The sequence below is a fragment of the Podarcis tiliguerta genome (assembly GCF_965153285.1).
Source record: "Podarcis tiliguerta genome assembly, chromosome: 1".
NCBI classification, from domain to species: Eukaryota; Metazoa; Chordata; class Lepidosauria; order Squamata; family Lacertidae; genus Podarcis; species Podarcis tiliguerta.
In genome coordinates this window covers 72,055,814-72,080,097 of record NC_139534.1, presented here as the reverse complement: position 1 = coordinate 72,080,097, position 24,284 = coordinate 72,055,814, and the positions used below count along the sequence as shown (strand labels likewise).

General features: G+C 50.0%; 1 protein-coding gene across 13 annotated transcripts in view; it reads right to left on the bottom strand.

Moving 5' to 3' along the window:
* PAX6 (paired box 6) overlaps positions 1–23,478 on the bottom strand; it is a 42,880-nt gene extending 19,402 nt beyond the window's left edge. Inside the window, exons 1-7 of one of the 13 annotated variants that reach the window (XM_083441836.1) lie at positions 23,375–23,478; positions 12,824–12,969; positions 8,440–8,516; positions 7,991–8,045; positions 1,819–1,949; positions 808–849; positions 498–713 (exon numbers count right to left, since the gene is read on the bottom strand). In XM_083441836.1, coding sequence (XP_083297962.1) covers positions 498–713; positions 808–849; positions 1,819–1,949; positions 7,991–8,000 — 399 coding nt within the window. In that variant the 5' untranslated portion in view covers positions 8,001–8,045; positions 8,440–8,516; positions 12,824–12,969; positions 23,375–23,478. Of the gene's footprint in view, positions 1–497; positions 714–807; positions 850–1,818; positions 1,950–7,429; positions 7,804–7,990; positions 8,046–8,439; positions 8,517–8,736; positions 8,758–12,823; positions 12,970–13,091; positions 13,111–13,191; positions 13,303–22,057; positions 22,189–22,249; positions 22,468–23,374 lie in introns of those variants that run through there. The other 12 variants (XM_083441838.1, XM_083441839.1, XM_083441837.1 and 9 more) reach the window with 12 other exon arrangements.
* Positions 23,479–24,284: the final 806 nt, after the last annotated feature.

The following is a 24,284-nucleotide window of genomic DNA, read 5'->3' as shown; positions in this document are numbered from 1 at the left end:
CTCGCCAGCCAACGCGTTTAGAGCAGCAGTCGTCTGAAAACTATTTAGGGACTTAAGCAGGTTGTGCTCAGCAGAGTTCCTTCGTCGGGAGAACTGCCCCTTATGGAAAACGCACAACCCGGGCAGAAATGCCCTGTATTTTTCAACCTAGAAATAAATCCCCCCCCCCTTCATTGCTTTGCACATTCATAATTCGCTCGAGGAGAGTTCCCAGTTGGTCCCACCACCCTGGGGCGGGGTATTTAGCCTCCCAAAGCCACCTTGGTTTTCGGAGCCCTGTTAGCTCAAAAGCCAAGGATGAGTCCTGAGCATTTTTTAAGGGCACCCATAAGTTATTTGTGCCAAATGTTGCCCTTACCCAAGGGCGGGGGGAGGGAGAAATTGCGGGGGGAGGGGCTCCTTCGTGCTAGAAGATCAAAGAGAAGGGGGAGTTAGCGACAGGTCTCCTGCTATTGTTCTAGGTCAGAGAGAGAGAAAGGATTTATTGATGAACTTACGCTGGGTATATTATCGTTGGTACAGACCCCCTCCGATAGTAATCTGTCTCGGATCTCCCAAGCAAAGATGGAGGGGCACTCCCGTTTATACTGTGCTATTTTGCTTACAACTTCTGGAGTCGCTACTCTCGGTTTGCTACCTCCGATTGCCCGCGGTCGGATGGAGCCAGTTTCGTAATACCTCCCCAGAATTTTACTCACACAGCCATTCGACACCTGCATCAGGGAAGCGGACAGAAAATCACATTATTAATAATTTCAAGACAAAAATAAAATTGTTTAAGTATGCATTAAACAATGACAAGCTTACGTTTTGATTGTCCAGCACTTGGACTTTTGCATCTGCATGGGTCTATAACACAAAAATATACCTTAAATGGTATGAGAACTTACTTAGAGAGGTTTTTCTTTTCTTTTTCTTTCTTTTTCTTTTAAAAAATATTACATTTGTGGCCCTACACGCTACAAAGGTGAGATTTTTTTATTTAAAACCCACTTTGAAGGGGGGAGGGGGATAAAAACTGGAGAAAAATGTCAGATATTGGAAGAAATGTTAATATAGACATCATCAGCTCAGTTTCCAAAATACTCAGATTTCGGGAAGAGGGAAGGATTGGGAAGGTGTGGGTGGATTATAATACGGGAATGATACTGTATCCCTAAGCCAAATCCCCGGCCAAATCGTTTTCTCATGAGCTTCTAGGGAATAAACAGGCAGCAATTTCAAAAGAAACCAGCGTTGCTTATTGCTTATTCACATATACATATATATATATATACATACATACATAAATTTGCATGCAGAAACTTTCAGTTACATGAAGGGGGAAGCGGACAGTTTAACACCCCCCTGACCTGCACACGCTTGCTTGGAAAGAAGTCCCTTAACCAATCGGTGGGCTCTGCCTTCCAAAGAAGCGTCCTTAGGATCGGGAGCATTGCATCGGTCAGGTCACTCCAGCCAACTAATATTCGCCAATAGAATAGAGGCGTACATATGGAAATAAGGCATATCAGGTTGTCAAGCAGCCATTGACTTAAGGAAAAAATAGATAGCTCTATCCCCGTGGTTTTGAGAAGCAGATTGATGGCGATTTAATTTTTTTAAGAATCCTTCTCTCTGCCCCTCCCCCCGACCCAAATAGGCTGGAGAGGGAAGGTTGCAGCTACAGAATAATACCCTTCCCTCACCCACCCACCCCCAGGATAGGCTGTGTCCGGTTTTTTGTTTTTGTTTTGTTTTGCTTTGGTTTGTTCCTTCCTTCCCCAAGCCAGGCTGGCGTAGGGTTGCTGGAGCTGGGAAGGCGAGGCGCATTTTCACCTGCAGGATTCGGGAGATGTCACACGGCCGAGCCCCGCTGTGGGCGAGTTCCACGATTTTCTGTCGGGTTGAATCTGGCAGCGGCCGACCGTTGACAAACACGCCGCCGAGCTGGTTGACGCCGCTGTGACCTGCGTGGTGGGGGGAGGAAAACAAGGACAATGGAAGCCTCGGCTACCTGAGCTGGAGAAGGACGACCTGGGGCGCCCCAGCTCCCTCCTCCCCGGTCAGGTTGCTGCTGCTGCTGAGACAGAGAGTGGGGGGGGGGGGGGGGAGAGGGGAAAGGAGTCGGGATGGGGGGGGGTCGTTGGGGAACAGCGAGATCAACAACCAAACAACCCAAATCAGGCGCTTTTCTGGTTCTGCTTTGGAGTTGGCAAAGAGAAAAGCCCCACTTAGCGCGGGCACAGGCAAGCCAGACCTATGGCTGTGGATCTCAGGTATGAAGACTGTAAACACACACACAAAAGATGCACACACCTCCCTAGGCAAAATCACTGCAGCCAAGTCGCCACCGTTACTCCAACAACCATCTATTTTACCAGTTGCAAAGCACGTTCTACACAGGAAAGTCATTCATTCATAGATAGATAAATAGATAGATATAGATAGATGATAGATAGATAGATAGATAGATAGATATACATATGATCATCAAAGGAAAATTCCACCACCACAAAGACTTTCTCCCCTTTGAACTGGTCTCCTTCCCTCCCCCCCCCAATCCTCCGCCATCCCCCCTTCTAAGCTCGACGCTGACTCCTCTCTAAGGCTCCATTCACGGTCCCAGCTCTGCCTCTCAAGCCCAGAAGAGCAACATTTGGTTACACACTTTCACTCAGAGACATCCTTTCAGCAGCCTTGGCACCAGCCGGCGAGTGAAGGGCACACAGCCGACTGTGGGGGAAAGGGGGTGGCTGGGGGTGGGGTGAAGGAAAAACCGTCCCCTCTCTCTTCCATGGGGCGGCGAGAGGTGGAAGATGCCTTTCGAGACCCAGCAGCGGGTGGACCCAACGCAGCCTGGAGCCCATCCACAGAAAGTCCACCTCGCCCGCCCGCCCCGCCACAAAAAGCACAAAACCTGCCTGGATCAGAAACTGGCTAAGCCAAAAACAGGCGCCTCCTGCCCTTCGTCTCTCTTAGCCCCCTAAATGCCACCGAGATCCCCACACCCCAAATTCCTCGTCTGGAAAAGAAGGCGAGGGAAAAGGGAATTGTTGCTATTATTTTAAAAGGAAAATAAATCGGAGTGGTCTGTTCTGGGCTTTGCGACAGTCCCTAAGCATCCTCCTAGCTACAGCTCACTTGGCCAAAAGCAACGCGAGTGGATTTCTTAAAAAAAAAAATGGTTCGAAAATAATTCCCCAACCTGCAGCTTGAGGCTTTGGAGGCAAAAGGCTCCCTGGAGAAGGTCTGGGCTCGCTCTCTCTCTCCCTCTCTGTGTGTCTCTCTCTGTTCTGCTCTCCTCCTCTCTTTGGAGCCTCCTGCTAAATTGACTCCAGGAGCCTCGGCTTCTTAGCAATAAATAAGCTCCAAATATAGAAGAGGGGGAAAATATGATGAGTCTCTCTGACATTTGTCTTTAAAATAAAACTAGCTGCACGTCAAGTTTGAGCTTAATTTCTGGAAATAGGCGGAAGTCGCCCCGGATCATGCATGGAAGGCTAATTGAAAAGATCAGTTGGAGCACTTGTGGCAGACGTGTCACTTTATGACAGTGCTCCGCTTTTGAAAATTGCATCGTCACGACAAACAGGAGCATGATAAAAACGACCCTTTCTGTCCGGATTTGGGTATCACTCCGACGAGATTGAACTCTACTCGTTTCCCCTTCGAGGGGAAGCGACTTTTTAAGGTAGCCACGGGGCCAGTGCGGACACAACCGAGGGGGCGCGCTGCCTCCTCGATAGATCCGAAGTGACATGCGGTTTGGAGAGCGATGGAGGGAAGGGAGGGTGAAGGAGGAGGGGAGGGGTGCGGGGAGAGAGAGAGAGAGAGAGAGAGGCATGAGCGTAAAAGCCACTAGAGAACCGACCAACGTGTGCGGTTTAAGAAATATGGGGGGGGGGGCACAAGGCACAGATCCTCTTTTTCTCTCTCTGCCTCTCGGATGGACCTGCTCATCTCTCCCCCCCCCCCCCCCAGTATGTGAAGAAGGGGAGGGAGCTTCCATCCCCGGGTCGGGGAGGTGGGGCGTCAAATGCCCCCCTTTTAATCCTCCCAATCACCACTCCTAGGTTAGGTAGTTCTGGACACATTCCCCTCCCCCACCCCACCCAACTCCCTGTTTCTCCCCCTTACCTTCACCCTCCCTCTCCATTGCCCTGGACTGTTGTGGAATCTGGGTTGCTCTCCTCTCCAGACTCTCAGGGACCCGATCCAGCCTCGGCAAGCCCTTATCAGAGGCCCATTGTTTCTCAGAGGGGTGGTGGGGCGGGGGGGGTGTTTCAGAGAGATGAGCACGTGCTCCATTCTCTCTCACGGAAACCAATGGGACTCCCAATCCCGTGGCTGTGATGTTTGCTTGGGGCCTGGGGATCCACGGAGCGAGAACTCCCTCTTCCTCTTCCACTCCCCCACACGCATGGGGCTGTGGAGAAGAGGCCCTTTGCCCGCAGCCCCGCCAGAAATGTATCTCTGCGCGCGGCCCAACGAGGAATGCCAAACTCCCAAGTTGCGCGTAAAAAGGTTAAGCCTTAATCAATGCCTTAATTTCCCTGGAGAGGGGAGGCAGTTCGAGCCCAGTGGCAACGATTAAGCGCCTCGCCTTTCTGGGGCTAGGCTTCTAATAGGAAAGCATATGGTGTCAATTTGGAGCCCCGGCACCACATACACCCAGAGTTGTTCGCACAAAGCCTGCAGAGCCGGCGGCGACCTTTGCGCAATACCCGGGCTTCACGGGATCTCTTTGCTCCGCTCCTGCACGGGCTGAAGGGGAGGGGGAGAAAAAAACGAGCGCCAAGGGCCGGCATCGAGGCATCTTCTGGCCCTCCGAGGAACACTTTGGGATGAGCTGTGCCTCAAGGCCAAGGGCCCCGGCTAGGAGAGAGGAGGGCTCGGCCTCCATGCCTGTCTCCCTGCTCCACCCTGACCGCGTCTCTTTCTGATCAGCTCTAAGGCTTAGCAAGCCGTCGGTTTAAGAGAGACCCCAGGAGAAGGAAGCAACAGAATAAATACAGGCCTTCCCGAGCGGAAAAGTTTATCATCACGCTGCCACGGTCCGCCACGGGGAATCGCCCGAAAGAATCCCAACACACAGGGCAATTTAAAGGTGCACTCGGTCCCCACAATCCGGTTTGTATGCTTAGAAATGCGTCCACCCCACGTCCTTCTCCCACAGTCCCGGAGCTGAGCGCAGGGCGCCAACCTTCCTGCAAGGACCCCCAAGCCCTTCCTAGGAGGAAATCGAGTGGGGCCTCGGAAAGCCGACTCCAGCAGCTCTACAGCGAACCGCCTTTGGCTAGGGAATCCCCGCCAAGGATTTCCACGCGACTGGCGGCCAAAGGGAGACGAAGAAGGGCAGCGGCCATGAAGACCCGGCCCCGCTTACTCGGAAGAAAGTCCTGCCAGAGTTCAGTAGGGTCAATTCCCAAGTAAAGAGAGTGGCAGCTAAAGAAATCCTGATAATCCCGGATCCTGCGCGAAAGGCCAGAATTAAAGCCCAGGCCGAGTCAACTAAACTCTGAAGTATCTTCGCTTTAGGAAGAAATACTTGGCCGGCTTTTGACTTCAAAAGCAGAATCTTTAAACATGACAGCAACTCGCTACCGAGCTCAACATTATCTTACGGAAGGGGCATTTTCTGGGCAACCAGGCCCAGTTCCATCCATCCAAAGCTATGCACTTTTAAGTCTCCCTTGGTCCCAGCAGGAGAGATTTAAGCAGATGCTGCAACTCTCTGGTGGAGTCCTGAGAACTTAAAAGTGCATCCCTTGTGACTGCTGGATTGTTCCTTAGCCCATCCGACCTCCCTACATCCACGAAAGTCGACGGGACTTAATTTCCCAATCAAAGTCCGCGGGAAGGCGGCTGATCTGCTCGGCCAGCGCCCTAAATATATTTATTAGGAAGTGTCACAGATTTCCTTTCCACCAACACGCTGAAAATCAGCGGAGTTGCTGGTCCAGAGTGCGGGTCAAACTGCCGCAATCTTGCGAGACTTCGCTTGGAAATCCAGACACGGCCCTCTGAGAAGGACTGTTTTGTTTGCGAGCTCTACGCAACTGACACCTTATCCCAGTGGGCTGATCCACTGTGGGTGCCATCGGGCTCCCCCAAACACAAAGAGGGCTGGGGGTGTGGCGGGATTGCGCCCGGTCCCTTGGCTTCTAGAGGAATCTACGTCCAAATAAGGGCGCTTTGTGAGAAGCCGCTGTCATTGGGGATTCCCTCTCGGGAGTGGGGAGAGGATAGCAAGACAGGCCTATGTAGGGCGTCCCTCACACGCAGCCTGGCCAAACCAAGTCCTCTCGGAAGGCAATCCTACTGGAAGCAAAGGGTCTCCCTTCTATTAATTTGACATCCAAGCGCACAGTTTTATCAGGGAGCCGTTAAGCAGCTGCTGCCAAGCTGGTCTGGAAGACGATTGAAAGGGACAAAATCTCTCATCTTCCTGAGTTTTCAGTAAGTCTGGTGGGTTCAGCTCCAGGGTTCGCTTCCCAGCCCAGCCCGCCCCGGCCCCAGACCACAAGTGACCAACATTTTCTCAGCCAAGGCCTTCAGTCTCGATCGCTTTGACATTCGCCTTCCCCCCCCCAAATCCCCACATTCCTCCAGCCAGAAGAACACACAACACGGTTAGTGACGTGGGAACTTATTGCGCATTTGCAACTTGCTTGGCGGACGATTGATTGTGTGCAATCAAGGGAAGTTCTGGTTTATTTAATTTTATAAAAATCCGATCGAGGCAGTTAATTCCAGTTCGAGGTCTCCTTGGCTTCGAAACATGGTGGAACTGATTGCAATGAAACAACCACAGACAGACGCGACTGTTCTCTGAATCCGGGTTCGGTGACCCTCGCTTGCCCTGCCTCCTGGACGGCGCGGGAGTTTATTATGTCAACACATCCAAACTGTGAAGCTATTGGGGGGCTCTCCCAACCTTTCCGTTTTGCCAGCCTCTACAAATCAAACAGGATGGATCTATAAGCACCCATCGCCGCAATCCTAAACACACTTGCACAAATCAGATCGATTTTTAATGAGACTGGCTTCCAGAAAAGTTGCGCTTTCTCACGGGAGGATTAAATCGAGTTGCATTCTCGGCGGACTTTCCCGCGGCCACTCCGATTTATTTCAACTGCACCACAACAAACTGTCCCCTTATTGTCACCTCTCGCCTAACCCAGTAGATCTCTCCTCCTGGGTTACAAATCTGTTTAAATCCATCTACCTTTTTCGCCCCAAGAATTTTCAAATCTACACAAGCTTCCCTGCGCCAGTAATTTGCGCCAGACATTTAGGTCATCGAGACTCCATCACCGCGAGATTTTGTGAGGAGAGTCCAACCAACAGAAGACCAAAGAAAATGATCCGATCAGGTCTTCCCTTCCCATTCAGAGGACTTTCCTTACATCGACACCCTCCCCCCCCAAAAAAAATCCCCACTCACAAAGAGCTGATTTACTCCAGTGACTGCAGATCCGATCCATGAGCAGTGGGATTCTGGAGTGGTCAATTCCACACTCAATGGGTGGCCAATCGCTCCAGACGCGCCATCCACAAAGCAGCTCGCTCACGCCTCCATCTTCCCAAGCACAGTTACTTGGAAGTAAGTCCCATGGAAACGAGAAGGGCACTTACATCCCCTCCCCAAGTAAGGGTGCTTCGGATCACGGCCTCGGAAATCTCCATTCGGGAAAAGGAGCGCGTCGCTACACCGTTTCCTGTTGCAAGAACTACCAGCTGCATCTCTCTTAGGCGAAGGACTCAAATGGCAGCCACCAAGCGCCGGGTGTTGTAACTCTCCTAAGCTTCACAACCCCCCTTTTCCAGAAGGAGCCACTTCTGCTATGATTAGTATTTTGAAAATGTGAAATTCTATACCTTCCCCCGCCTCTCTACCCCCACCCCACCCCACCCCCGCCCAGCACACACAAACACTACCCACCCCAATAATACATCGACATCCTCAAGCCGGCAGAGTCGTGAAATAAGAGGGAGAGTCACTTACTGTTCTGCATGGTGGATTGATGGAGCAAGATCCCACGTGGCTCGCGGATAAGATTCTATGAGTAATAAAACAGGCTTTAATCAGGGGAGGGAAGCTCGCGGGCAGGTAGTTGCGCTGCGCTGAGTGCCCAGGTCTCCAAGGCCTCGTTGCTTTCTGCTGGCCTCCCAAATGATGTCAAATATTTTATATATATTTTGATATGCGAAAACCCTCCCAGCCCCAGAGCCTATGTAACAACAAACCTGGAAACGTTTCAACCTAGCAAGTCTAGTTCTTTTAAAAAATAAATAAATAAATAAACAGAAACCAGCCGTGGCCTTCTCCTCGGCAAACTGGCTGTGGCAAGTGAGGGCTCGTGATGCACCAAGGAAAATGGGTCGGAGTGCGAGAAGTTTTCTAGTGGTGTGTGGGGACGGGGACGGGGAAAGTAGAAGGTGCTTCCAACTTGCCTGATTTATGAGCGGACTCTCCTCTCTGGCAATTTAACGACTCACACATCTGCGTAGCGCTTGTTAAAGTCTTCCCGCTAGGATGAGGGGGGAAAGTATATTAAAAGTATATTAAGCACTTTTAAATTTGCGTTCCCTAACCTCCTCCCCGCCACCCACCCCAGTCATAGCCGCCTCGCATTTGGAGGTGGGGGTGGGAAGAGAAAGGCAGTTCAAAAGATTCAGCAACACAGAGGGAGAGAGAGAGAAAGAGAGAGGGAGAGAAAATATGCCCAAGTTTTTTCCAGCACGCCTTACTGGAGCGCCTCCTGCCCATAGGAAAGAGTTCTGATCTGTGACACCTTTTGTGTCCGTATTTACAAACAGGACCTCGACTTTGGTTGGGCTTGGCTTGGCTGAAGGGAGCCGGCGCGACGTCCTCGCGCTGCACTTTGGGGCCAAAGGACCCTTTCTCTGAAAAGAGGTGGCCAGCAGAGTTTGTTGGCACTTTCTCTCCCTGGGTCCCCCTACCCCCGCTGCAACCTCTCCAGGTTGCTTAGGGGCAAATCCTGCTCTCTTGCATGGGGCGTGGGTGGATGTGCTGGGGCACTTCTTTCCCTTTTTAAACCACACATGTTTTGGGAGCTACTTCACTCTGGTGATTCTTTTCGGGGCACTACTAACCATCCTGAAAAAAACAAAACCCGAAGAGGGAGAGAGAAGTGGGGAGGTGGTGGTGGGGGAGAGAGAGAAATCCACTTATTGTGATTAACTTCTTTTTTGGTCTTTAGATCTTCCCCTTTTTCACTGTACTGTGACACACGCTGTCTACCTCGCCTCAGTGCTTTAAAAAGTAAGGCCAGGAGGGGGTGAGGGCTGGGAATACAAAGCCTCCAGAAGGCGAACAATGGCCTCCATTTTACTCCCCTACCCAAACGCCGAGCGCAAGACCCCAGCCAGGCAGCCTCCTCCGAAACGGGCCGCGGCGCAGCCTCCCAACTCCGCGTTCCCAACAACCCTCCAACTTACAAAGGAGCGGGTGGGAGGGGGGGGCACACAGCGGCCTTCCTCCTCCCTTCTGTAGGGCCCGCCTTGACCCACGCAGCCTGGCCAGTCCCAAGCCCTGCCTTGGGTTGTTTTTGTTTTTAAACCGGCCTTTTGAGGAATAAGACGAGGAATAATGCAGCAACAAAAGAAGTTCTGCAGTTCTTGATGTTCTGTGTTGCATGTATTTATTTATTGGGTCCCAGCGCTTTCTTTTTAGGTTCCCAGCCTAGCAGGGGGAAAATAGAAAAGTAATTTCTCGTTATAAATATCTGGAGGTAATTATGTTACTGGTGTGAGTTGTTAGGGGTTGTAAAAAGATACAACAGCGCAGTGGGGTGCTCAATTGGGGTGAGACAATTACAATAAAGAACCTATTCAAGAGGTTTTGCTTTTAAAAAAAAGAGGGGGGAGAAGACAGAGAGAGAGAGAGAGGAGGTAAAATAATGAAATAGTGGCAGCCTTCATTTTATTCGCCCCCAAAACCTCCCCCCCTTATTTTTATTTTTTTGGGAAGCTTTAAAAAAATCTCTTCTCTTTCCAGGCTATAATGAATATTAATTTTATTCTTTCTACATAGAAAAAGAGGCATCTTCTTCCGGGTCCAAAACGACTCCGGTATGATTTTTTAAAGTGCTTTTTCCCCCAAAGACATCTACGTCCCATTAAAAGGGGGGGAAGAAAATCAACACGGAACAAGGACTCCTCTCGCAGCGTGAATGAGGCGCGCGGTGGTAAATATTTACTCCGCTTTGGAGAGGCACCTGATTAGCAGCCGAGCCAAGCGCCCTGGACCCTTCTCCGGAAAAAGCCGGTGCCTCCAGTCGCCCAGAGTTTCCAGAAGGCGCCCCTTTAACACACCAAACACGTCTGCCGGGACACACGCTTGCACGCAGAACAACCGCTCCAAGACAGAAAGACGCCGAAGCGTGAGCAGCAACGAGAGAGAGAGCCTTTTTCGCCCACGCGCGGAGGACTGTTATTGTGAACACTTCCCAGTCTCTGCTATACCAACTGGCGAAATGCATTTTAAGGAACTCACTTTGGCACTTATTTGGGGTGTTAACAAACAAAGACGGCTAGCTGGTTTCAGACACCAACAAACAAACCGAGGCGTTATTCTGATGAATCCGTGACAGCAAAATTGGGGTAGGGGGGAGTGAAGAGATAAAAGAGAGAGAGAGATTTGGGCTTTTGGGCTATTTTAATTAGAAGGTGGACTGAGCTCTACAACCACCAGCAAAACCGACCCTTCTTCCCTTCCCCCACCCGGAAGCGCAATAATGGTGGAGTTTCTCTCTTTGCCAGAAAGTAGCTCCTTTTTACTGAATTTTTAAAATGAAATTATTCACAAAGAGATGCAGGTAGGCAGAGAGCAGCCTCGATCAAATATCCCGGTGAGATTACAAACCCTACGCGAAACGCAACGTCTCCCGGGTCCGGCTAGGCCTAATCTGCAAATTCCTATTTAAATCTCCAAATCTGGATCTAATCTGATCGTCTTTGAGATTTGATCCTCCCCTCCGCTGCAAACATAATTAGCTATTAAGATGACAAACGTTTACAATCCCGGGCCGAATAAGCAAAAGATAAACGCTAATCCATTGGCGTGGAGACGTTTGCTAAAGGTCACCGGCTATAAAAATTTATTGCCAAAGACCACAATTATTATTTTAGGCCTATAAAGACGCTCAGCCTCCAGCCATAATGAATGGCTTCACTTTCTGGAAGGAACTGCTCGGTGCTCTCGACTGGGCCTGAAAAGTTTATTTGTAAGCCTGGTCGCATCAGGAGTTTCTCCCCTCGTATTTTAAACCCCTGATTTGAAGACGCCAGCGGTTTATTATTCTCTCCCCCTAGTTAGATTAGTTTAAATAGAGTTAAAGAAAACAGACAGAAGTTTATTCTTGCACTCCTGAAGCGATCACTTGTGCTGCCCTTGCCTATGCAAGTTCACTCAGAAATGCTTTTTGTTTCAGTGACGTTTATTCTCACATTAAAGTGTGCGTAAAATCTCAGCCTCAATGTATGGCGGTAGAGGTGGAAACTCTGAAGAAGCGAGAAGGCAGGGAGTGAACTTTTTTTGGGGTTGCCCTGCATTTTTCGTGAGTCTGGGCGAAACTTCAAAACATCCACCCAACAAGGAAATGAGATTTCGAAAATCCAAAACCAAACCAAAACAACAGCAACAAAAAACCCATTTGCTACTTGAAAAGGAAGCAGACAACATTCTCTAGCCTAGAAACTTGTGGAGAATGGGGTGGGGGAGCTATTGATCGCAGATTCTTTGGAGCGCAAAACTCAGGAGACTTAAACGATCTCGGAGATTTGAGTGAAGTGCTGGGGGGGGGGTGGCAAAGAGCGCAGAGAGAGAAATGTTGTTTTTTGTGTGGCTGTTTTTGTTTAAACAGTTTGTACTTCGAGCCAGGTAGTGATCAAGTTAGAAAGTTCTGCTCATTCCCAGTCTCGTCGTGGACAAGTTTGGGGAGATCTCGCGGCTGCTTGATTGAGAGTGACAGTCCTTCAGCTCCGCTCAGACCTTCCCGGATACAACTACTGAGACCTGACTTGGCCTAGAATGTGACTCTGTGTGTCGTCGTGTCCCCCCCCCCCCGCCGGCCCGCGTGCCTCTCTCTTCCCCATTTCCTTAAGGCCGGTTAGATTGAGGGGGAAAAGAGATATATAGACATAAATAAAGGGAGAAGCGAGAGTTGCCTAAACGAAAGTCCCTCATCAACATACACGCATACGCACACACAGCTTCAGCTTGACGGAGATACAAAGCAACCAAGGAAAAGAAGCGGGGAATAAAGACACTGAGCTTGGATGGACCCAGCTTCCCAAGAAAGCAAGGGGCCAAGCAACGCCGTGTGGTCCATAACGCCTCCTTCACAACAACCGCAACAACAAATGCCCCTCATAGGAACCAGGTGCGATGCATTCTCGTGTGTGTGCGCGCGCTCAGATGATCCCTACAGCTTTGGCCGTCTCTATCGCACTGTGCCAAACGGAGCAAGCCTTTCGTGGGGCTCTGTCTAGCAGAAAGGCCGGGCGAGTCTGCTGCTGTTGCTATCCAAAGAGAGAAAGAGAGAGATAGATGCTTTCTCAGAAAACAGGGGCGGGGGTCGGTCCGTGAAGGAGGAAGAGGAGGAAAAAGAAGAGGAGGAGAAAGAAGGCTGGAGCGAAAAGGACAAAGTTTGGAAGCCTTTGAGACTGGCATCTCGATCCTTTCCCGGAATGTAAGAAATGGTGTGTATGTGAGCGAAACAGGGGGGGAGAGAGAGAAGGGGGGGGGGAGAGGGAGAGACCTGTCTAAATATTAAAATGAACTGAAGCGAGGAGAAGAAACGAGCAGACTCACCTTTCTGAGGCATCCTGTCTTGTTGTCAAAGCTCCTGTCAATAGTTTTAAAAAGCGCCCCTGATTTGAAATGATGGTGCCTTAAAAAGGGTTGCCAGTAAAAGAGTTTTTCTCCACTGAAGCTGCTGGTTGTGTGATCTTGAGTTCCTGGGAAGGAGACAGAGATTGACAATAAAATGGGCTGTCACTGACTGGAGAGGGAGAAAGAAAGAGGATGTGAGCGAAGTAGGGGGGAGAGAGGGAGGGAGAGAGGGAGAGACAGAGCACACCTATGCTGATTGGTGATGGTTCAAGTGTATTAATGTATGTGTGCGCCTGGTCTCTGCCTCGCCTCCCCTGCTCCCCACTGGCCCATTAGCAAAGCCTGACCTCTGTCATCATCTTCCAGCAAAACACTTCCTCCCTGCGCCTGAACCAGAGCGGGAAATGAGGCTGAGCCAGGGCTCGCTTTTCAAACCCACTAATCACTCCACGCATGCAAATGCTCCGCTCGCTCCCACACAAAATATTGCTTTATGCAAAGCAACGCCATTGCCTCCTAGCTGCCGATTGGACGCTCACTCGCACTGCCTGGTTCAATTGGCCCATTTGTTTGAATATGAATGCACTGGCTTCTCTCTCTCTCTCTCCTGCTCCCCCCCCCCTCCAGCTCCTCGCTTAGATTCCACCGACCTCTCTCTCTCCCCCTACACCCGCCCCCCCATCTCCAGCCCTCTTTGCCCTGAGTTCCTCTTCCACCATCCCTGGGCTCAAATGCGAGGCTCCGGGACGCGCGGTGAGCGGACAGGCACCCTCCGCTAAGGTTTCGTGTGTGTGTGTGTTTTTTTGGGGGGGGGACAATGTTTTCCTGGTTAGGGTTCAGTCATGTCTCCCGGCTGAACTTTTTTATTTTTTGCCTCTTTGCCTCCTTCCCCACCTCAGAGATCCCCTCTGTTCGCCCCATTTCCTCCGAGATAGGGCCTCGAGTAAATAAATAACGTCGCTCGGAAAAATAAAAACGAGGGCTGCCCTTTTCTTTCCAAGGCGATCTAGGTTTGTGCGGGCGGGCGTGTGTGTGTGTGTGTGTGTTTGAGGGGTGGGATGGGAGAGACAGAAAGGGAGGGGGCGAACTATTTGCATTTAAACAGTTCGCTCCCAGCAGACAATGGAGATAAGGAAAAAATAACATTCAAATGGTAACGACATAAATATTTGGGAGACAGGCGCTTTGTCAACTGGGAATCGCCTGGAGGTAGCCAAGTCCACAGTTGGGTGTGTGGGTATTTCCCCCCTCCCCTCCCCCCTCCTTTCCTCACCCCCCCCCCTTTCCTCTCTCTCCTCGAAATGTGATGGAGAAAGGAAACTCTCTCTCTCTCTCCCCGCTGCCTGGAAAGTGCAGAGCAAATACACACTTTACTTTGTGTATTGAGGACTTTCGTGAAGGGGCCTGAAGAGTCCTTTCCCAAACACCCAAACTTCTTCCACGTGCCGTTTGTTGACTAAGTGCTGTTGTGTTTCTCTCCCCCCCCCCCCACCTCTCTCTAGCAGACACTCCAAGGAGGGGGAGAAAGAGAGGAGGGAGGAGTGCTAAAATATCTCCACCGCAAGGGTCGGCGTGTGTGTGTGTGTGTGTTGGAGAGGGGGGTTTTGCTTGTTGCTCTCACCAGATTTAGCTCACTCATGTGCGCTGGGCGATTCTCTCTCTTTCCCTCCCTCCCTCCTTCCCTCTCTTTCTCTCCTGCCAGGGAAATCAGGGGCCGAAGGAAAGCAAATGACTTTGCTTCTCTGACCACACACCACCACAAGTTCATTTGTTGAATGGCGGAGTATTAAGACACACCTCAGTACACTCCAAAGCAACCCCTCCGCGCCTGCATTTAAGGTGACACTGGCAGCACCAGTTTGAGCTCAGGGTGTTCCGATCGTTTATGGCGAGTGGTCTGGGAGGCGGGGAGTGGGGAGGGGTGGGGGAGATGAACTTCTGCACAAAGAGGGAAGGGGAAAGGAGGAGAGAGGGAGGGAGGGGGCACGGAGGCGACGGGGGGGGGGAGGAGGAGGAGGAAAGAAGGCAAAAAGCCCCAGAAATTCCAAGAGGCAAAAAAAGTGGGGAAGGGTTTCGGGTGGGGGTGGGTGGGACACGAACGCGCCAAGCATAAAATGAAGTCGTAGCCCCGCATACACTTGACTTCTCTTGACATGTGAAAAGTGCTAAAAGTCAGAGCTCATCAATAAAGTGGCTGGCGATTGAATGAGGGCCCTGACAACCATTGCATTCTTCAATAAAGTACAATGAGGAGACAAACGACTCTGCCAAGGAGTTTGCATGGGAGTGAAAGGACGCCTCAATAGGAGCTGGATAATGGGCTGCCAGGCCGTCATGCACTGTCATCTCCAGCCCTGCAGAGAAGCTACCGCGGCCCCTAATAGCACAAAATGGGCTCTTAAGAGACTACCGGGCGATTCCTCTCTGGGATGTGCGTGGATCTCTCTCTCTCCCTGTGTCCCCCTCCCTCTCTCCCTCCTTCTTCATCTTCTTCCAAACTCCTTCTTTCCTTCCTTCTTGTGCCAATTTGCCTTGATGCTGATTACCACTAATGTGTGGGGCTGCGCTTTTATGGGTCTTGCTTTCTATTTATTTTAATTTTTTTAGGGGAAAGAGAGGAGGCTGCAGCAAAGAAAGGCTGGGATTTAAAATCAGGACTTTCTCCTCGCTCCCCTCTTTTTTTTTCAGGCCTCCGGTTCCAAAGTTTTTGGTGTCTTTTTTGCAGCAAATGGGAAAAGAGTCAGAGAGCATTGCCCAGCCTAGCTGGGAGGGTTGAGACATTCTTCTGCAAACGCCACTCAGGAAGACTTCTCTGTCTCTCTCTCTCTCTCTCTCTCCACCCCCCTCTCCCTTTCTTCTTTCCTTTGCTGATCCAGATTTTCCCCCAGCCGGGCATTGCCCCCCCCCCATTTTTGATTTGTTTCTCTATCCCACATTGCAGCCCGCATCGATAACCCAGGCCACTTCAGTTTGCTGAAGGAAAGAGATCCGGTGGGTTGGACAAATCTTTTACCTCCAGCTACAATAGTTCAGGCCTAAGGCGAGCTGCACTCCCCTCCACGCTTGCTGGAAATATCCTTTTTATTTCAATGTAATCGGAGCCGAATAACTATGATGGAAAGCTGGGGTGAAAAAAACCAACCACACGGGGACATTCTAATAGGATTCCCCTTAAAAGGTAGGTAGGAAACTTGAGAATTCTCATAGCTGGGATGCTGCTACAGATAGAGGTGTAGGGCTGTGTGTGTGTGTGTGTGTGTGTGTGTGTGTGTGTGTAGTGTTTGGACAATTTTAGTTCTGTGTTTAAATTTAGTATCCTTTCGTTTTGGCCTACTGTTATTTTTGAAGTGTCTCCCATACATTGGAACCCTACTAATTTCTGCAAAGTCCCCGCTATCAATGGCTAAATCTTACACGGCAGTCCTGCTCCATTCAACTCCATGGGAACTTTGCTGTTGACTTCAGCGGGCGCAGGCTTTTTCAAAGTGCGCCAAAGGAGATCTTTGCAGAGAGATCAAAATGGGAAGAAAACATAGATTACCAAGCCAATGTCTCGCTTGCCTCGCGGGTTTCACCGCATAGAGTTGCCGCTGCGGGATAGTTTAGCAAAGTGTCTTGAAAAGACCCCGCTCCTTCAAGCTAGACCTCTGCAAAGCTTTTTCTTTTCTTTTCTTCCTGTTGTCTGAAAAATCTCTCCCTCTTAAAAAAAAAAATCGCAAAGAGAATAAGAATAATAACAAAAATAATCCCTGAGATCCTGGGGATTTTTGTTTTGTTTAATGTGACTTCTAGTCTTCTGGAAATCAGACGAATCTTTTCTCTCTTTTTTGTCCAACAAACATTTTTTTAATACTTTCCTCAAGTGGAAAGGCAAAAAAGGGCAAAACAACAGGGTAGAAAGTGGGGGAAATAGAAAGAACTCATGACGCTTGTTTTTAGGGGGGACGGACACGTCCAGATCTTCAGGCAAATTTCATTTTTACAACCATTCAATTAGCCTTCGTTTGGATTAGCACCTCCTTATATGCTGCTCCTTCAGAATAAAGAAGCCGTAATCTTGTTGCTATTTCCCCCAGGGCACAGTGGGCCTTGCGCCCCTTCCCTCTCCACCCCCTCCCGCTAGTTTTGTTTTGTTTGTTTTTTAACTGGGGGGGGGGAGAGGAAATAATAAGGGGAGGGAAACGGTGAATAATCTGACGTCATTGCAGAGATGGGAATGGAAGGAGAGAGGAAGCAAGTCTGGGAAGAAAGGAAGAAGGGGGGAGGAGAGAGAAAAAAGTGCCACAAAAGGTGAAGAAGAAAAAGATTGGGTGCCTCGCTTTGCTGCTGATTTATCAGGACGTTGGAGACGGGAGGCCGAGGGCAGGCGAGGGAGCCTCCGAAGCAAGGAAAGCAAAAGTTGAAAGGGAAGGAGGGGCCGAGGAGAGAGAGGGAGGGAGGGAGGGAGGAGGAAGACAGGAGCGGAGCGGAGGGCCTGCATGACAATGTGCATGTGTGAAAGAGAAAGAGGAGAGGAAGAGGACAAGGCGTGTAGAATGGGGGTGTGAGAAAGGAAAGTGGGATTTCTGCGAAGACGTGGAGAGGCGAGAAAAGGGGAGGAGGGACAGAGCCGGGCGAAGTGAGAGTGTGTGAGTGTGTGTGTGTTTTAAAGAGCGAGGGAGAAAAGTGTAAAAATTGTGCGAGGGGAAAAAACACAATTTGGGATGAGTCCTGGAGTAGAGTAAAGGAGGCGGGGCAGAGGGGGGAAATGGGGCCAGGCGCGCTTGTTTAGGAGTAAGCGCCGTGGAAGGAAGAAGCCCGCTTCGGATCCGGCTGGGAGAACTGAGATGGAAGAAGACGCGCGCGTGGGAGATCCGGGCGAGGGGAGCAGGTTCTCACGTGCAGCGAGAGCGCACGTCGGCCAGGGAGGGACGCCCTTCGCCCTTCGCCTTCGCTCAACTTGCTCTCGCAAGCAGCGTCTGGGGGCGAGCGCTGCCAGCGACAACCCCGGGAGCCTTTGAAATAGTACCTGCTCTCCAACGACCGGGGGAGGAAAAGTCCTTGCCAAGTTGAGCCACAACTCGAAGGGCGCCATTTTAACTCTGGGTTGCTCTGTTTTGTTTTGTTTTTAAACAACAACACAAGTTTGTTTGTTTTGTTTTTTTAAAAAAGCACGTCCTGGATTCCCCCAGGTATATATAAGCAGGTGTAAACAAAACAAAAACAGAATAAAACACGAGAAACCCCAAACTCCTCTGCCCTGTTACTTTTTTTTTTAGTCTTTTGTCAGCAGCTTTGAACTTGAGAATTAACTTGCTTAAAGTGGCAGGCACACGATGGAGCAAGGAGGGATGAGGCCGTGGAAATGGTCGCGAGTGGGGTGGCAAACTCAAGCGTCCTTCTTGCGGGGTAAGGGATGATTACCCCCCCACCAGTTTTGCGTGTGAAGTGGAAATGAGGAATGAGCGCGCCAGGGTAGATTGGCTGCGGGGAAAAGAAATGGCCCTTTCCTCCAGGGATTTCTCTTGACCACAGGAGGGAAAATAAGCGCTGAACGGAGAATCAAATGCAGTTGATGCTCACCAGGTTGGCACCTTAGCACCTTGCCCACCAGACCTGGAGGGACCGCCGCAACCAGAGGACTTGAGAAGCAAGGGTCCGGATCCCAAGTGGATTTCTAAGTAGACACGTGCACTCCACGTAGATTCGGGAATGTCATTGTGGATGGATGGGGCGGGGGGAAGCTTATTTACTCCCCAAAGGCGCGCACCTAGGATGGCAGCTTGCGCCTTTTCTAATTTGGCAAGAACGAACACCAGACGGGCAGCAACAGCAACGAAGAGTCTTGTGGCACCTGAAAGCCAAACAGATTTATTGTGGCATAAGCTCTGTGTGGAGGGGAGCCAACGGAGTCTGATGCACGACGTGTTTGTCTGTAAACTGAGTGCTAACTGAGGATAACACTTCCTGCCTCGGAGGAAGAGGGATCTGCACCACCAAAGCTTATGCCGCGGTCCGTCTGTTAGGCTTTATTTCGAAGGTGCCACTTCCTGTTTTTACTACAACAGAGTCTGGCTCATTCTTCTGAGCGTCTGGTGGATTCAGAGTGGGTTGATCAGAAATGTCTCGAGCAGTTAGGAATACTCCTGCGGTGGGAAATAACTCTAGGGATTCCGGTTTATATCTTTTCTTTTTCTTTTTTGGGGTGTGTGTGTGTGTGTGGAATTGGGAGAATATGATTAATTCTCCCTCGCCTTATGTACCAATGTCAGGTGCATCAGTCACTCTGCCTTCGGATTAAACTTATCTTTGCCTTGAATTGTGTGTGTGTGTGTCTGTGAAGGGCACAGGTGTTCAGTAAGTGGATTCAAAATCACTGGGAAAGTTAATAATAAGATGAGAGAATTACAACTGAAAAATTATAATCTTTTGCAATTTAACCCCCCCAAAAAAATCTTACACCCCCTTAAAAGAAACAGCAAACATCTCTACTACTTTCTCGCAGAAAGCAAACATATCAAGGAAATGTGACTAAATTAGATTCATTCTCCCGATACTGCCATTGATTGCAGAAGTAGGTATTTATTTGTCAGGGACAAATAATAATAAAAAAATTCTCCCCTTCTCCGCTTCCTTAGGAACAGGAGTCGCTCAGTTCAGTGCTCCTGGATCGTCTTGTTGTATTAATATCTGGCTCGCGAACCTCCTTTTTTTAATACCCAGAAAAATGCTTAAAGTCCTCTTGTCCACTTCAGTCTCCCACTGAAGAGATACACAAACCCTGACGTGTTAGACTACAATGCGTTTGCCTCCCGGACACCGAATGCCGAGTCGGATATGGAGAAAGAGCGCTTGAAACCTCTAATGCGCCGGACATTGAGTTAAATGGAGCTTTGGCGAGTTTAGGAGCAATCTGCAAAAAGTTTGGAATCGATTTAACCTCTTTTACGTCGGGCGTTTTGCAAGAAGGCGCAACCTTTTGTGTGGAAGGATTAAAAAAAAAATAAAGGCGAAGGGGAGGGGACAAGAAAAGGACTCAATTTATGGACTCTGAAAGAAAAGACAACATCCATGTTTTCCCCCCTCCTTCATCCAGGAAAGGTTTGATATTTATCTTGGTCTGGTAGATTTTTCGAAGGGATTTGCTGGAAAAGTCTCCCCCCCTCAAAAAAAAAAAGTGGAAAGGGAGCGGGGACTCGCCAGCAAAGCGCATCCTGACGGGCTTTTTAAACACTATTGATTGGGACAAGCTGTTCCAAACCCCAGTAACACTTAATCTGCCTGTTAATCAAGGCGCTAAGGAGCTCAATGCGAGTTTTATTAGCGACTAGAGAACACAGCGGCAGAAAGGATCAAAAGACTCGCCCCCTTGATATTTGTCAAGCCAGACTCCCCCCCAAAAAATATATTTTAAATTACAGAGCAATTCTTAGCTTATCATCGCCGCCTAACAGAAACACGCAGATGGTTTCACAAACGCTGCCAGAGAAACAACTGCAGCAAAGGCAGCGAGCGAGACCCTCAGAACTGCAGCCTCCGAAAACCCCACGCCGGACCCAACCCGGCACTGCGCGCCTAGAAAGGAGCACTGGCTCACCTCAAAGCGAAACCAGTGTCATTATTTCTCTCTATCTCCCCCGCTGCCTTTCTATTTACCACCGGAATTCGAGAGAGAGAGTGGAAGGCAACACCTGAAAAGCCTATGCCAATTTAGACTATGCTTCTTTCCTCACTTTTCTCTTTTTCCCCCTCCTGTGCCTGTTTGCGAACGAAGAACTTTGGAGTGGGTTTGCAGTCAAAACGGACGGAAAGAATTTCCTCAACATTACCTCAGTCAGATTTTTTTTTATTAAAAAGATTTAAAATTTTTTTTTTAATTATCCTGAAGGGAAAAAGTTGAATGTGTGGGTTGGTTCTTTTTTTTTTTAATGGACTGGCCCGACGCTCAAGTCCGTCCCTCCCCTCGAGCTGAATTTCAATTAAGGTAAAGGTGGAGAAATATTATCCCGTCTGCGAAAATCAACATTTTGATCTTGTCATTTTTAATGCGAACCGATGGTGCTGGATGTCAACGAGATATGCGTATAAAAGACTATGTGGTCAGAGGTAATTATGTCACAGCTTTTTCTCGTCGTGACAGCTGGATAAACACAATCTCCAATAAACATCTCTAATTAGGGAGGAGGACCTGCGAGGCTGGGTGTCTGATTTATTACTCACCCAGAATGTCCATTTACCGGTGGAGATTAAAGTGGACTCCCCCCCCTTTTTTTTTTTTTTGGTGCCAAAGCACCTTAAGGGATTTGGTGTAGGAGCTGAGGGGCTGGGAAGGCGAAGTCTTACAGCTTGATCCAGGAGAGTGAATGGAAAAGAGAGAGAAAGAGAGAGGGAGGGAGGGAGGGGAGAGCCATTATCCTACTAATCCCTTTTTTCTAATTAAGTACAAAGAAGGAGCAGGAGAAGGAAGAATCTAAAACACAATTTACCTGCCTTGGGCTGCAATCCTAAGCGCCCTCCTATTTCCAGCTGCTTGAATTTACTCCCAAGCAACCGTGCGCGCAGGATACCGAGTTTTACTTCTCAGAAAGTGCGGTGCGGACTTCTCCCGGCGCAACTCAAGCTCTGTTTACTCACGAGTAAGTCCAATCGGTTGAAACAGAACTTTCCCCTACAAACAATGGGTGCCTAAGATTGGAGTTTCGATTGTGCGGCCGAAGTTGCGTTTCTGAACTTAAATGCACCGTACAATTCCCCTTGCTTTCCCTTCCACTAACAAACCAACCATCCAGAGTTAAGCAAAAACAAAAACACAACGAGAGGCTCCACCAGGCACCAACCAGGGCATTTCCGCACACCTTTTCAGACGTTCGAGCAACCTAATGGAAAAGAAAACCATCACCACGCCGCAACCTCAAAGGAAGTTAAACGCGCGGATCCAGGAAGCAGTTCCCAAAGCAGAAAGTTTTAGAGACAGTTAACCTGACGGCAACAGATGACAGGCGCAACAGAAAAACAGCAATCTCTTCTCTCTCCACCCCTTATAATACACCGACTGCATTTTACGCAGACCAGGAATACTCAGCAGTATACTTTTACATACAGCCTAGCATTAAACACATCACCTGGAAACAAATCCTATGGATTTCTAAGGGGACTGCCTTGAAAACACCGACGTTTCCGGCTAAGGCCCCAAAGCTCCTTTACTCTGGAGTAAGTCTTACTGGGCCGATTTACCTGTGCTTAGAAAGGAACGTCAGTTTTAACTCCAACGGAAGGCGTATCGATTTCGGCTGAAGTGGTTTGTGGATCGGGCGCGAAAAAGCGCGCTTCGCAGGTTGCCTTAGTAAAGGATTCTTTACCCCCTCCCGCTCACTCTTCCCTCGGTACAGCTTCAGTCTGCGAACAATGATCTAGCCGAGACATTACCTTGCTGGAAACGTGGGGACGCCCCAGAGTTGGTGGGTGCCCCAACGGACAGCCCCTCCCGGCTCGCCTAAGCGCAGACGTCGCCGCGAGCAGAGCCATGCAGGACGGGGAGAGAGGGGTGTGGATTTGCGCCGGTTCACAAACAGACCCCGGTTGGCAAGTGGCTACCAGGCACGTGAGTGAACTGACCGGAGAGTGGAGCAGGACTCGAGGTCAGACTGGGGGAAGGAAAAAACAAAAAACCAGCCCCAAACTCCGCAAAACCCCGAAAGATCCACCGGACCCGTGGATCTGTCTGCGCCAAACGCCCCCGACGTCTCTGCGCTGCAGAGTCCCTTCTGAAGTGCCCAGAAGCTCAAGGCGAGCCGGGCGTGCGTAATCCGAAGCCCCTTTTCGTTCTACCTCAGTGGAAATCGTTAATTATTAGGTCTTCCCAAGGAAAGCTCAAATCACACGGTCTGGGGATTGGAAATGCTACCCAAGTATGCGAGCCGCATTCTTTCGTTCCCTTGCCTGAACTTCGGGAGCGCCCTAGCGAGGGCTGCAGGCCGTGGGCGAGGTCAAGGACCAACTTCTTCCTCCTCTCTCAACCCCCCCCCCCCGCGCACCCACCCCATGCCTCTCCCCACACATCCCCAAACCGGTGGCAGCGAGCACATGAGCCGGTGTTTCCATACAAGGCGCCTCGGTTGCCCAAGCGGGGAGAGATCAGGGCTGCTCCAAGCCTCGCGTCTGCCTAGCCACGCCAAAGCCCAACTCTCTGCCCCGCGCCCTCTTTCTTCCTCCCACCTGTTGGCACTGCGCTTTCTGTGCGCGCCCCGTCGAACCTGGCGGTTGGTCACGAGCCAGCGTGACCCCCTTTTTATGCCGCTTGTAATTAACACTCCGCACAAGGCTGAGAGAGATGGGAGGGGGGCGGAAATAAGAGTTTTAAAAAAATATATAAATAAATCCTGGGCTTGGTAATGGAAACGAGGAGGTCAGAGGGAGAGAAAGAACGGGAAAGAAAGGAAGGAAGAAATCTAGACGAGGCAGAGAAGGGGAGAAACAAACGCAGCGGCAATTGTTTCAGGAGGAATCCGGCAACTCCCCCCGACGCCTGGATAAAGAGCATCAAATGTTTACCTGTTAGAGAGAGGGCAGGCAGAGGCTCATGATCCGCGAGTTCCCAATTGCGCCTCTGAGAGTCGGTAACTGGCAGGTTTGATCGCCAATTTCTACATAAGAATCTGCCACACAGTTTAAATGTCAACGACAATAAAAAAGAGGGTGCCTGGCTTTGCACTAACTTTCCCTTAATATCAGCGCCAGCGCCTCTCCCATTGGCTGGGCTGCCCCGGTGACGTCACGGCGGACAGTAGTTAGAGCTGAGCTCATAAGAAATTTTAGACAACAAGAAGCTCACCGGGGCCGGGAGATAATTCACCTTCCCGTGACCATTGGAGGGGCTGAGAGGCGAGGCGCACGTGGACGTGGGCCAGCCATGCTGGCTTGTTCGCTCCTGCCTGCCTGCCTACCTCTATCCATCCATCCAAAAAGGAAAAAGAAATATGTTTCATTATAGTCAGATCCCACTACCAAACAAGGTCCTCCTGGCTGATCCATAGAAGCGACTCTACCATAATATGTGGTCTGTGGAGTGTTGTCCAGAGGACGGCCCTTGCAATAATAATAATAATAATAATAATAATAATAATAATAATGCTTTAAAAAAACATCACAGCGATGATTTGTGATTCTGAGTGTTCTTTTGCCTTTGTCTTCCTCTTGGATCCTCATACTACGACTGCCCTTCCCTTCCCCCCGGTCTTTCACCCGCACAAAAGGAAGATCTTTTCTCCTTTTTCTTTCCTTCTGTGTATACAGGAAAATCCGCAGGTTTAATTATGACGCAGCATCTTCGGCACGGCGGACGCAGAGATGTCCCTGGACTTTTGTGTGTGTGTGTGAAGTTCTGGAGAAGAGCTACCAGGTGCAGCAGAGCCGCCGACTCTCAGTGACCGTCCAAAGTCGAAGCCTGGGTCTTTCTACCTGA